Here is a 13,102-nt window from a genome sequence, read left to right as displayed (position 1 = left end):
AAAGACTATACCTGCTAAAAGCTGTTAATATTTATCAGTTAATACCGCGGTTGCGAGTACTGTTATAGATATGTTTGAGATATATCGCACGCTGCTGTCAACGGAGAAGTGAACTTTGCGAATGCACACAGTGGAATGGAACGCATAAAATTCTGCCGTTAAAGAAAAGGTGAACTACGCATGCGTGGGTTTCGACCAAGATATTATTTTACGAATATTTTTCCGTGAGAAGTAACTACATCGAATTTCCTTCAACATTATATTGTCCACTTACTTCTTCTTCTAGGGAGTAGGTGACAAATTATGAGTGTATCGATCGCATTATGTGCTATCCTATATCTCTGTCTATTTTATTAAACAATTTGCGTGGCAATTGCTTTACTTTAGTAAAGAAAACTGATACAATTATATATATATAATGTTATATGATTATATAATTCGCAAGTGCTTCTATGCGAGATGAGGTTCCATGAACCGTCACAAAATATTGTGCAGTCAAACGTAACTCGTTAACTTAAGGATCGCTTTGTAAAATGAGTACCTCTGTCCAAGAACGGTATTTCAGCTTGAATAGAATTATATTACTCGCTGTTGGCTTATGGCCTTATCAACAATCAAAGATTGCTCGATTTCAGACAGCATTATTGCTTAGTATTTTGATAAGCATCATCACATTAATGGTATGTGAATATTTCTAATCCTAGTGTTTGCTGTTTTACAATTGACATGTCATACAGATGAGGCAATGATTTGTTGAAGCAAATAAATCCCAATACATTTTTAATTACAGCTTTCAAGACTTTGTTTTGTAGAATACTCCTTTGAATTTACTATTAATTTGCTTTGTGCGTCAACGTATTTTACTTTTTTTCTGATTAAATATCTCTCCTTTTGGATTAACATAGAAACTGTAAGCTATTTTTTTATTTTGTCCGAAACTAAATACATTTCTACAAATAAGTATAATATGTAAAAATTTTCTTTCATACTTTCTAATGCTATGCAGCATAAAATATTATTAATGCGATAGATAAGATATTTATTGGATAACTTTCAATACATCTACAAGAGGCTAAAGGATTCAAAAGAAATTGCTATCTATAACAAATATGGCAATATTGCAAAACGTATAACAGTCGGCTTCATAAGTAAGAAACAAACGTGTTGATTTTTGTCATTATCTATCTAAAGCTTTATCTAAAAAGTTTTGAAGTATTATAACTTAGATTATAATATTTGATGATTTACCGTTTTGTTGAATTTATTATATTGTTCATGCATGTATGTATCTTATTATTTCTCTAAAAGAGATAATGTTTAGTAGTTGCAATATGCAATCAAGCTTGTGTTACTGCAGTACAATGTGCGCCATACATTTTTGATGTGATTATGCACAAAAATGAGACCTACGCGCGCCGCTTCATAGTAGCTTTGACTACATACTTCGCCATACAAGAAAAATATTTCTATTTATTTCTTCTGCATCTAAACACAGTTATGGCTGTAGGATCCCTTGCATTATTAGCGATAGGAACAACGGTGTTATCATGTTTTAAACATATCTGTGGATTGTTCAGAATTGCTAGGTAAAGAATTATATAAAACCACAGTACGTAGATTTATTCACATTGAGGATAAATGGTTACTGCATAAAGTCAGAAAGCCGATATAAGTATAGCGAAGATATCATTTGCAGCTACCGATTTGAACAAGCAATAACGGCTACTACATTACAAAGTATTACCTTAAAAAATAAAACCATGATTTACAAGGAGTTTATCTATGCCGTGGACATTCATCGTAAAGCTATACAGTTAGTATTTATATAATAATATGTATACATTATTATTTTGATATGACGTCGAGAAAGCAATGAAAAATGGTATTTTTCTGGAAGCTATCACTATAAACATAAAATAGTATGCATCAATACAGAGAACTAATAGGAATTAAAATTTTAATGCTAATTGTTGCTGTATGGGGCAATTATTGCAATTAAGTAAAAAAATGTAGTTACATTCAGATGGTCAAACATGCAATTAATATTTAATTAAATTATTTCGAAGTAACTTATTTTGATCTAATTACATCCATTTTTTAAAGGTTTGCCAAATTTTTTGTGGGCGGCATGGAACGATCACTTTTCATTGTTACAATGATTACTGTACTTTGTATGAGTTTGAATCTTTATGGAGTAAGTTTTGTATATACACTATTACTTATGATCTACGCATTTTACAATATTTAATACGAAAAAAATTCCACAAAAATTGGTAATAAGAAGATAAATACTCTATTAAGCATCATTTAAAAATATTAAGAAACTAAATTCTAATATCATGCTAATTGCTTAAACATAAAATTTTAAAAAGTTGCTAGAAATTGCATATGAAATGATTAATTTCAGATATATTATTATATTAAATAGATAATTACTAGAGATGTAAGGTATTAATTGCACAATGACAATGTTTTAGATATTTCAAATTGAATCACCTATGCAAGAAATAGAAAAGACAGTGGGACATTTTCAACTTATCATTTTTCTTCTTATATATATGTTTGTAGCTAACTATGCTGGACAGGAAATGACGGATTATAATAATCATATATTTCTTACGGTGTAAGTAATATACTTGGCGCGAGACACTACCGTGTTTCTTGATTTTTATCTGTGATGCTTATATTTTTATTTGTGTAATTTTCAGTGCTGAAAGTACTCGTATATCTTTTTATTATTCTCAATCAATTTAAGTTAAGTTATTAACAATCATATTATCAATTCTAATACCATATTTTCTATAGATACAATGCTCCATGGTACTTAGCACCATTGCAGATACAAAAGTTGACCTTGTTTTTATTACAAAGAAGTAACAAAGCTTTCACATTGAGTATCGGTGGATTATTTACATTATCCATAGAGTGCTTTGCTTCGGTAAAGTTATATATTTAATGATATACATAAATAATACGTACATGCAGTGTTCAAAAGTAAGGAGGAAGGTAAACTAAGGAAAATATATTTGTTTGCAGCTAGTAAGTGCATCAGTATCTTACTTCACGCTTATGCTATCTTTGTAATAATAACGAATATATAACATCCAATAATACCGTATATTAGAATAGGGTAAATAGATATAAAACTAGATGAAAATGCCGATATTTTCTTCCCATTGACCTTAAAAACTTAGGAAAATGGTAAGAGATTTGGTAGTATTTTTCTTTTAAACCCATAACGTTATGCATAAAGTAAGCAAAGAGAGACATTAATTGACTTATAGGTACAATTAGATAAGTTGCAAAACCAAATCTGAAGTGTTTCTGATATTTAAACGTATAAAAGTTATCATTCGAATAAAATGTGCGGATAAGAAGGAATGATATGATAATGGGAAATATTACGTGCGTGAAATATTATAGTAATTTAAATATTAAGTATGTTAATAAATTATTTGGAGAAGTAAATTAAATATTAAATATTCAGTAATCGTGCCTGTGAGGTATTGTAAATCTAGAAGGAAATATATGGTATTAAAACAATATTAGTTTTGCATTATTTATTCTATGTATAAAATTATAGAGATCACATCCCGATTAATCTACAGAAGGTTTTAGCTCATTGCGAATTTCAATATACTATTTATGGACATATTTGCAAAATCTCAAGCATTAAGAAAATGCAAAAAAATAGATTTTTTAAATCGTCACATTAGCGTCTTTCCTTAATGTCGTCACATTTCTATTGATCCCTCCTAACGCTCCTAACCAGTAGCTACCAGTAGTAGATCAGTATCCCTCGTAAGCACTGCACTCTACTGACCCCCATTCTCAGTCTCTGTCTTCTATCATAGTTAGCATCATGTAAGAGTCTCGTCAAAACAAATGCGAACAGAGTGTACAAATATAAATACAAAAGTCGGCATTAATGCACTTGACAGTATAAAATAATAACATAACTGTTGAAATTTGATTATTTCCCTTTACAAATGTGCGAGATAAGGTATAAATAAATGTGTTCAGTATTTCAATAAACAAAAGAAAATGTATATATATATAATTACGAAAAATATGTAACAATACATTCAAACAGTTTCAAATAATTATATATCAATCACATACAAATAAGCAAGAAAATATACGTGTGAACCTCAAAGTCACAAGAAAAGAAAATACAAAAATAGCCCATGCTTTGTTCAAGCAAAGAATCTCATAAATCAAATTAAAGAAAAATTTCTACTCATCCGATTGATTCCGTGACTTCCAGATATCAGTCGCCTTTTTCGTTTTTCAGATCTGTGCACAAATCCGCCTTAATTCTATATCGGTAAACTATTCGCCAGTAACTATCCGCCAGTGGATCCACTTATTTGTTCGCTCGCTCAGTACGTTCGCTCGCTACAACGGTCGCGTGAGAAAAGGGTCGAATACATCGCTACGCGTCTCGTCGTGCCGATATTTGTCTATCGATATTTGATGCCCGAATCTTCCCGAGACAATTGAGCAGAATTAGCGCGAAGTTTAAACTAGTTTTCTCAACAATAACATATTTCGATATTTAAAAACAGTACTTCTAGATTCTTCTGAGTAAATCCAAATGCATATGAAAAAAAGCTATACCTGCAAGAAACTGCTGGTATTTATTAGTCATTACCGCGACTTCAAGTAATGGTATAGATATCTTTGAGATACATCGCACGCTGTTGTCTTTAACAGAGAAGTGAACTGTACGACTGCACAAAGTGGAATGAAACGCATGAAATTCTTGCGTTAGGGAAAAGATAAACTACGCATGCATGGATTTCGATCAAGATATTATTTTACGAATATTTTTCCGTGAGAAGTAACCACATGTCGAATTTCCCTCAACATTATATTGATCACTTAATCGTCGTCTTCTAGGGAGTAAGTGACAAAGTATGAGTGTATCGATCGCATTATGTGCTATCCTATACTCTGTTTATTTTATTAAACAATTTGCGTGGCAATTTACTTTGGTAAAGAAAAATGATACAATTTTATATAATGTTATATGATTATATAATTCGCAAGTGCTCTTATGCAAATGAGGTTCTACGAACCGTCACAAAATATTTTTCTGTCAAACGTATCTCGATCAACTCAGGATCGTTTGTAAAATGAGTATCTCCGTCCAAGAACGGTATTTCAGCTACAATAAAATTATATTACTCGCTGTTGGCTTGTGGCCTTATCAACAATCACAAGTTGTTCGATTTCAGACAACATTTTTTCTCAGTATTTTGATAAGCTTCGTCATATTAATGGTACGTGAATATTTGTAATCCTAGTGTTTGCTATTTTACAATTTATATGTCATGTAGATGAGGCTATGATTTCTGAAGCAAATATTTGAAGCAAATCTCAATAAATTTTTCATTACAGCTTTCAAGACTTCGTTTTACGGATTACTCCTTTGAATTTAATATTCATTTGCTTTGTACGTCAACGTATTTTACTTTTCTTCTGATTAAGTATATCTCCTTTTGGCTTAACATAGAAACTGTGAGCTATTTTTTAATTTTTTTCAAACCTAAATAAATTCCAGCAATAAAGTATAATATAACATGTAAACATTTTCTTTCATACTTTATAATGCTATGCAGCATAAAATATTGTTAATGCGATAGATAAGATATGCATTGGAGCAATTTCAAGACATCTACAAGAGGCTAAAGGATTCGAAAGAAATTGCAATCTATAACAAATATGGAAATATTGGAAAACGAATAACGATCGCCCTTATAAGTAAGAAACAACATATTAATTTTTCAAATTGTGATTATTTAGTAATTTTAGTAATGAAGTAGGTATTATAAACATTACAATATTTGCAAGAAATTAAGCTTTGTTGTATTGTATTATATTGCTCATGCATATATGTATCTATTGTTTCTTTAAAAAAGATAATGTTTAGTAGTTGCAATATGCAATCATGTTTATCTTACTGCAATACAATGTGGGCCATACATTTTGGATATGATTATACCCAAAAATGAGACCTACGCGCATCACTTCATAGAGGTCATGACTAATTCCTTCGCCGTACAAGAAAAAGATTTCTATTTATTTCTTCTGCATCTAAACGCAGTTCTTGCTATAGGATCAATTGCATTCGTAGCGGTAGGGACAATGCTGTTATCATGTTTCAAACTTATCTGTGGAATGTTCAGAATTGCTAGGTAAAGAAATAAAATCAGGAAATCGGAAAACGGATATTTATTCACATTGTGAGAAGAACAGTTTTTACTTCATGGGATCTAGAAAACCAATATAATTATAGCGGAAATACTATTTACAGCTATCGCTTTGACCGAGCAATACTGGCTACGTTACAAAGTATTGGCTTAAAAAATGAAACAAGGATTTACAAGGAATTGATCTATGCCGTGGACATTCATCGCAAAGCTATGCAGTTAGTATTTATATGATAATATGTATACATTATTACCAATGACTTCGATAACAGAACGGGATTTTTCTGGCAGCTATCATTATATATTATTATAAAATAGTATGCATTAATACAGAGAACGAGAACTAATAAGAATTACAATTTTAATACTACTTGCAGCTGTATGGAGCAATTATTGCAGATAATTGAAAAAATGTAGTGAAATACAAATGGTCAAACATACAATTAGAATTTAATTGTAAAATTAAATTATTTCATAGTAACTTATTTTAATTTAATTATATTATTCCATTTTTTAAAGGTTTGCCAAAGTTTTTGTGGGCGACATGGAACGATCACTTTTCTTTGTTACAATGATTACTGTGCTTTGTATGAGTTTGAATTTTTATGCAGTAAGTTTTTTACATACAATATTACTTAGGAGTGATCTACGTAGCATTTTGCAATATTTAATACGAAAAAAATTCGACAAAAATTGGTAATAAGAAGATAAATACTCTATTAAGCATCATTTTAAAATATTAAGAAACTAAATTCTAATATCATGCTAATTGCTTAAACATAAAATTTTAAAAAGTTGCTAGAAATTGCATATGAAATGATTAATTTCAAAGATATATTATTATAATAAATAGATAATTACTAGAGATGTAAGGTATTAATTGCACAATGACAATGTTTTAGATATTTCAAATTGAATCACCTGTGCAAGAAATAGAAAAGATAATGGGACATCTTCTTCTTATCATTTTTATTTTTATATACATGTTTGTAGCCAACTACGCTGGACAGGAAATTACAGATTATAATAATCATATGTTTCTTACGGTGTAAGCAATATTTTTATCTGTGGTTCTTACAGTTTTATTTATGTAATTTTCAGTGATGAAAGCGCTCGTACATCTTTTTATAATTCTCAAATTATCAATTCTATGCCATGTTTTTTATAGATACAATACTCCATGGTACTTAGCACCGTTGCAGATACAGAAGTTGACCTTGTTCTTATTACAAAGAAGTAACAAAGCTTTCGCATTAAGTCTCGGTGGATTATTCACATTATCTATAGAGTGCTTTGCTTCGGTAAAGTTATACAGTTAATGATATACATAAATAATACGTACGTGCATTGTTCAAAAGTAAGGAGGAAGGTAAACTAAGGAAAATATATTTGTTTGCAGCTAGTAAGTGCATCGGTATCTTACTGCACTCTTATGCTTTCTTTCTAATAATAACGAAAATATAACACATCCAATAATATCGTACATTAGAATAGAGTAAATAGATATAAAACTGGAAACGAAAATACCGACATTCTCTTATCTCACATTGAGTTCAAAAACTTAGGAAGTTGCTAAGAAGATTGGTAGCATTTTCCTTTCAAAACCATAATTTTATGCATAAAGTAAGCAAAGAGAAATATTATTTGACTTGTAGGTACAATCAGATAAACAGACAAAACCAGGTCTGAAGTTTTTCTCACATTTAAACGTATAAAATTTATCATTCGACTAAAAGTTGCGAATAAGAAGGGATGGTATGGTGATGATTAATACGTGACATATTATAGTAATTTAAATATTAAGTATTAAGTATTAAATATTAAGTATGTTACTTAATTATGTGAAGAAGTAAAGTAAATATTAAATATTCAGTGATCGAGCTTGCGAAGATATTGTATTCTATAAGGAAATATATGGTAGTAAAACAATATGTTTATTTCAGCATTATTTATTAATTATTCTATATAATTAAGATGCAAGAACGTATGAATTAATAGTGTAAGATATTAAGATGATTAAAAACAATAAATTTAGGTTCTTCTGAAGTAACTGTCAGATATAATTAAGCAAAGTGATATTTACTAAAACGTTCGATAATTATTCAGTTGAGCAAATAGTTAAGTAAAGACATATTTATAAAACATTTCGGTAATAATTCAGTTAGGCAAGTTAACTCAAATAACTTTCACTTTGACACATACGTTATTGAAGTCATTTTACTGAATAACTGTCAAAAAGGTTTAGTTATTGTCCGTTCTTTATTAAAAAGGTACTTAAAAACTTTAATCAGTGAAACATAATTTTCTAAGCATTCGTTTTAGATGAAAGGGTATTTATATTTACATGGGATCCCACGTAGATAAATAACTATAAACCTTAAATCCACTATACTACTACTATATTATACTACTGTTGTGAATTTTATGGAAAACGTAAAACGTGAGAGACACGAATAAAAAACGTATATGAAAGAACTTTATTCAGCAAGTATACTGCAGGAAGAAAAGTTGTAAAACTTTATGTTCTTGATATCGTGATTGGAAGTAGTTGCAGCAACAAAGAGGAGATCTTAAAAGAGAGAATTTCAAAAAATGAACAAATAAGAGCAACGTATTCACTACAATACGTACTAACGCAAATTGGACTTAGAGACAATCTGTTACTATTTTACATCGCGTTTATCGTAAGTTTGCAAAAGCACAGATCTGCTCTTGACGCACGATTTAGGAATCTTTGAAGCCTCTGCAGTGTACGGTGCCGTTTATCTACGGTTTTATATAAAACATTTATATATATATAAGTAAAATATATGTGCAGGAAGTAATATTCTTGTTTGCTTATTAAAATTTGTATTAAACTTTAATTAAATGTTAATTGATTATTTCATCATGAATTGGTTAAATATCAAGTTCAATAGCAAAGTTGGTATCGTTGGTATTAATGCACTTGATGGAAATTTGTTACAAAATAATAGCATAAATATTTATATATAAATACTTAAATATAAATTTTTCGATATTTAAAATCAAATTCTAGATTCTTTTGAGTTAGCTCAAATGCAGATAAAAAAGAGAAACCTGTTAGAACTGCTGTTATTTATCAGTTAATACCGCGGCTTCAAGTAATGTTATAGATATTTTTAAGATATATCGTACACTGCTGTTTTCAACGAAGAAGTGAACTGTACGAATGCACACATTGGAATGAAACGCATGAACTTCTGCCGTTAAAAAAAGGGTAAACTACGCATGTGAATTTCGACCAAGATATTATTTTACGAATATTTTTCCGTGAGAAGTAACCACGTGTCGAATTTCCCTCAACATTATATTGATCACTTAATCGTCGTCTTCTTCTCGGGAGTAGGTGACAAAGTATGAGTGTATCGATCGCATTATGTGCTATCTTATACTCTGTCTATTTTATTAAACAATTTGCGTGGCAATTTACTTTGGTAAAGAAAATTGATACAATGTTATATAATGTTATATGATTATATAATTCGCAAGTGCTCCTATGCGAGATGAGGTTTCACGAACCGTCACAAAATATTTTGCAGTCAAACGTAACTCGATAAACTCAGAATCATTTATAAAATGAGTATCTCCGTCCAAGAACGGTACTTCAGCTGGAATAGAATTTTATTACTCGCTGTTGGCTTATGGCCTTATCACCAATCAAGGTTTGCTCGATTTCAGGCAGCGTTGTGTCTTAGTAGTTTGACAAGCTTCATCGTATTCGTGGTACGTGAATATATCTAATCCTGCTAGTGTTTGCTATTTTACAATTTACATGTCATTTAGATGAGGCAATGAGGTTTGAAGTAAATAACTCTCAATAAATTTTTAATTACAGCTTTCACGACTTTATTTTGTAGAATACTCCTTTGAATTTACTATTAATTTGCTTTGTATGTCAATGTATTTTACTTTTCTTCTGATTAAGTATATCTCCTTTTGGATTAACATAGAAACTGTAAGTTAGTTTTTTATTTTTTCTAAAATTAAATAAATTGTAAATAACAAATAGAGTATGATATGTAAAAATGTTCTTTCATACTTTATAATGCTATACAGCATAAAATATTGTTAATACGATAGATAAAATATTTATTAGAGCAATTTCAATATATCTACAAGAGGCTAAAGGATTCGAAAGAAATTGCTATCTATAACAAATATGGAAACATTGGGAAACGAATAACAGTCGGCTTCATAAGTAAGAAACAGACTTGTTGATGTTTATCATTGTGATTATTTAGAAATTTGTGAAGTATTGTAAATTAGGTTACAATATTTTATGATTTACTGATTTGTTGTATTGTATTATATTATATTGCTCATACATGTATGTGTCTTATTATTTCTCTAAAAGAGATAATATTTAGTAGTTGCAATATGCGATCTGGCTTGTCTTATTGCAATGCAATGTTGGCCATTCATTTTTGATATGATTATGCCCAAAAATGTGACCTACGCGCGCCACCTCATAGTAACTGTGACTAAATACTTCGCCATACAAGAAAAACACTTCTATTTAGTGTTTCTGCATCTAAACGCAGTCGCTGTTGTAGGAGGATTTTCATTTTTAGCGATAGGGACAATGCTATTATCATGTTTTAAACATATCTGTGGAATGTTCAGAATTGCTAGGTAAAGAATTATTTAAAAACTCAAAATGGGGAGTTTTAATTCACATTGTGACAAAAAAAGGTTTTTACTTCATAAGATGTAGAAAACCAAGATAATTATTGCGGAGATATTATTTACAGCTATCGCTTCGAACACGCAATAACGATCACGTTACAAAGTATTACGTTAAAAAATAAAACCATGGTTTACAAAGAGGTTATCTGTGCCGTGGACATTCATCGCAAAGCTACGGAGTTAGTATTTATATGATAATACATTATTTCCGATAACATGGATAAAACAATGTAAAACGTATTCCTTTCCGGGTAGCTATGAATCAGTCTAAACATTTAAAATAGTACGAACCAATACTAAAAACGAGTGCTGATAGGAATTACAAGTTTTAGGTATTACAAAGTACTGTGTGCTGTATGGAACAACTTAATTTTACAAAGTGTAGTTAAATAAAGATTATCCTTTGATAAAAGACGCAATTAAAATTTAATTAAATATTTTGTAGCAACTTTTATTATAGTCTAATTACATCCATTTTTTTAAAGGTTTGCCATATTTCTTGAGAAAAGCATGGATCGATCATTTTTCATTATCATAATGGTTATTGTGCTCTGCATGAGTTTTAATCTTTATGGCGTAAGTTTTCTTACATTCGAGACTTACTTATAAGCTATCTACGTAAGTTTATAAAATTTGATACAAAAGAAACCATCAATAAAAAGATAAATAGCCTATTAAAAATTATTTTAAAATATTAAGAAATTAGATTCAAAATATGATTCTATAATAATTGCTTAAACACAAAGGTTTATAAATTTACTAAGAATTGTATTGGAAATGAAAATTTTAAAGATGTTATGTTATAAATATTATAGTAAAACTACCAAATAGGGGACTTCCCTCGGTCAATCTTGTCATTCACATATGTTGTCAAGAACATTGTCCTAAGAAGCCTTGCTTTTGTTAACAAGCCACTGCTTTTGTTAATAACTTTTTAATAAACAACGAACGACAACTAAAATCTTTTGCGGATTACTCAGGGGGGTGTTTATAACACATGTCAAGGTCATACGAGTGGGCTCTCCTATTCGATAGTTTTACCAATATTATTATAGATGTTATTTATGTTATTATAGATGATATTTATTATAGATGTTAATGTATTAATTGCGCAATGACGGTGTTTTAGATATTTCAGATTGAATCACCTATGCAGGAAATAGAAAAGACAACAGAACATCTCCTTTTTATAATTTTTATTTTTATATACATGTTCGTAGGAAACTATATCGGACAGGAAATTACGGATTATAATCATCACGTATTTCTTATCGTGTAAGCTCCATTTTTACGTACAATGCTCATATTTTTAACTGCACAATTTTTATTCATGAACACGCTAGTATATTTTTTATGCTTCTCAAATTATTAATTCTATGTCATATTTTCCATAGGTACAATGTTCCATGGTATCTAGCACCGCTGCAGATACAAAAATTGATCTTGTTCTTATTACAAAGAAATAACAAAGTTTTCACGTTGACTATCGGTGGATTATTCACATTGTCTCTAGAGTGCTTTGCTTCGGTAAAGTTATACATTTACAGATATATAAATAATACGTACGTGCAATGTTCAAAAATAAGAAGAAAGATAAATTAAGGAAAATACATTTGTTTGCAGCTAGTAAGTGCATCAGTATCTTACTTCACTCTCATGCTATCTTTGCAATAATAACGAACATATAACATATCCAATAATATCAAATTAGAATAGAAGAAATAGATATAAATAGAATAGAGTAAATAAATATATAACACTCAATGAAAATGCCGATATTCTCTTGTCCCATTGAACTCAAAAAACTAGAAGGTAGGTAGTATTTTTCTCTCAAAATCAAACGTTATAAAGTAAATAAAGAAAACAAAGAAAACAAAGAAAAGCATTAGTTGGTTCATAGGTACAATCAGTTGAATTGATAAAATCAGATCTGAAATGTTTCTCACGATAAACATGTAATATTTATCATTCGAATAAAATTTACGGATAAGAAGAAATGGAATGGTGATGATTAATAAGTGAAATATTATAATTTACCTCTATAATATACGTCAAGATCAAGTTCTTGTTTGGCGTGGATAGGTGAAAATTCATGCAAAACCATTAAACTTCTTTTGTTAATAACTTTTTAATAAACAATGAGAGTCGGTTATAACTTTTGAAAGTCACTCAGAGCGATG

General features: G+C 29.7%; 4 protein-coding genes across 11 annotated transcripts in view; 3 read left to right on the top strand and 1 right to left on the bottom strand.

The window, feature by feature from the left end:
* Nucleotides 1-13,102, bottom strand: part of LOC105283340 (GDP-fucose transporter 1) — a 50,945-nt gene that overhangs the window by 30,833 nt on the left and 7,010 nt on the right. The window lies entirely within an intron of this gene.
* On the top strand, nucleotides 14-3,543 carry LOC105283333. 4 transcript variants are annotated; one of them, XR_894660.3, is made up of 10 exons: nucleotides 14-680; nucleotides 791-910; nucleotides 1,031-1,148; nucleotides 1,322-1,586; nucleotides 1,697-1,813; nucleotides 2,104-2,194; nucleotides 2,478-2,623; nucleotides 2,806-2,938; nucleotides 3,037-3,201; nucleotides 3,285-3,543. XR_894660.3 is itself a non-coding variant. In XM_011346005.3 (9 exons), exons 1-9 carry the CDS (start codon nucleotides 534-536, stop codon nucleotides 3,082-3,084), a joined length of 1,149 nt encoding a protein of 382 aa, XP_011344307.1. In that variant the 5' UTR covers nucleotides 14-533; the 3' UTR covers nucleotides 3,085-3,543. The 4 variants fall into 4 exon arrangements, 3 of the variants coding, with proteins under 3 accessions (XP_011344307.1, XP_019888542.1, XP_011344306.1); XM_011346005.3 differs by having other exon boundaries at nucleotides 1,358-1,586; nucleotides 3,037-3,543; XM_020032983.2 differs by having other exon boundaries at nucleotides 1,325-1,586; nucleotides 3,037-3,543.
* Nucleotides 4,248-8,146, top strand: LOC109610650 (odorant receptor 24a-like). Of its 2 annotated transcripts, none has more exons than XM_020032986.2 (9): nucleotides 4,248-5,285; nucleotides 5,404-5,523; nucleotides 5,649-5,766; nucleotides 5,936-6,200; nucleotides 6,320-6,433; nucleotides 6,735-6,825; nucleotides 7,118-7,263; nucleotides 7,384-7,516; nucleotides 7,615-8,146. In XM_020032986.2, the coding sequence occupies exons 1-9, from the start codon at nucleotides 5,139-5,141 to the stop codon at nucleotides 7,660-7,662; spliced, it is 1,182 nt and encodes a 393-aa protein (XP_019888545.1). In that variant the 5' UTR covers nucleotides 4,248-5,138; the 3' UTR covers nucleotides 7,663-8,146. The 2 variants fall into 2 exon arrangements, with proteins under 2 accessions (XP_019888545.1, XP_019888546.1); XM_020032987.2 differs by having other exon boundaries at nucleotides 5,939-6,200; nucleotides 7,615-8,144.
* Nucleotides 8,241-12,924, top strand: LOC105283332 (odorant receptor 4). Of its 4 annotated transcripts, none has more exons than XR_003406569.1 (9): nucleotides 8,241-9,959; nucleotides 10,072-10,191; nucleotides 10,317-10,434; nucleotides 10,604-10,868; nucleotides 10,988-11,101; nucleotides 11,408-11,498; nucleotides 12,052-12,197; nucleotides 12,317-12,734; nucleotides 12,823-12,924. XR_003406569.1 is itself a non-coding variant. In XM_026969944.1 (9 exons), exons 1-9 carry the CDS (start codon nucleotides 9,813-9,815, stop codon nucleotides 12,594-12,596), a joined length of 1,185 nt encoding a protein of 394 aa, XP_026825745.1. In that variant the 5' UTR covers nucleotides 8,241-9,812; the 3' UTR covers nucleotides 12,597-12,924. The 4 variants fall into 4 exon arrangements, 3 of the variants coding, with proteins under 3 accessions (XP_026825745.1, XP_026825727.1, XP_026825683.1); XM_026969944.1 differs by having other exon boundaries at nucleotides 12,317-12,449; nucleotides 12,546-12,924; XM_026969926.1 differs by having other exon boundaries at nucleotides 10,607-10,868; nucleotides 12,317-12,924.

Source organism: Ooceraea biroi, chromosome 1 (assembly GCF_003672135.1).
Source record: "Ooceraea biroi isolate clonal line C1 chromosome 1, Obir_v5.4, whole genome shotgun sequence".
Taxonomy (NCBI): Eukaryota; Metazoa; Arthropoda; class Insecta; order Hymenoptera; family Formicidae; genus Ooceraea; species Ooceraea biroi.
Note: the sequence above shows the minus strand (reverse complement) of the source record. Positions and strands in the feature narration are given on the sequence as shown.

Excerpts from the sequence above, each read along its gene's own strand:
- LOC105283332 (XM_026969882.1), top strand. The coding sequence starts at position 9,813 with ATGAGTATCTCCGTCCAAGAACGGTACTTCAGCTGGAATAGAATTTTA. Across the intron at positions 9,960-10,071 it reads CAAGCTTCATCGTATTCGTG|CTTTCACGACTTTATTTTGT; the intron begins GTACGTGAATAT and ends TTTTAATTACAG. Across the intron at positions 10,869-10,987 it reads GGAATGTTCAGAATTGCTAG|CTATCGCTTCGAACACGCAA; the intron begins GTAAAGAATTAT and ends TATTATTTACAG.
- LOC109610650 (XM_020032986.2), top strand. The coding sequence starts at position 5,139 with ATGAGTATCTCCGTCCAAGAACGGTATTTCAGCTACAATAAAATTATA. Across the intron at positions 5,767-5,935 it reads AATAACGATCGCCCTTATAA|TAGTTGCAATATGCAATCAT; the intron begins GTAAGAAACAAC and ends GATAATGTTTAG. Across the intron at positions 7,517-7,614 it reads CTATAGAGTGCTTTGCTTCG|CTAGTAAGTGCATCGGTATC; the intron begins GTAAAGTTATAC and ends ATTTGTTTGCAG.
- LOC105283333 (XM_011346004.3), top strand. The coding sequence starts at position 534 with ATGAGTACCTCTGTCCAAGAACGGTATTTCAGCTTGAATAGAATTATA. Across the intron at positions 681-790 it reads TAAGCATCATCACATTAATG|CTTTCAAGACTTTGTTTTGT; the intron begins GTATGTGAATAT and ends TTTTAATTACAG. Across the intron at positions 2,195-2,477 it reads TGAGTTTGAATCTTTATGGA|ATATTTCAAATTGAATCACC; the intron begins GTAAGTTTTGTA and ends ACAATGTTTTAG.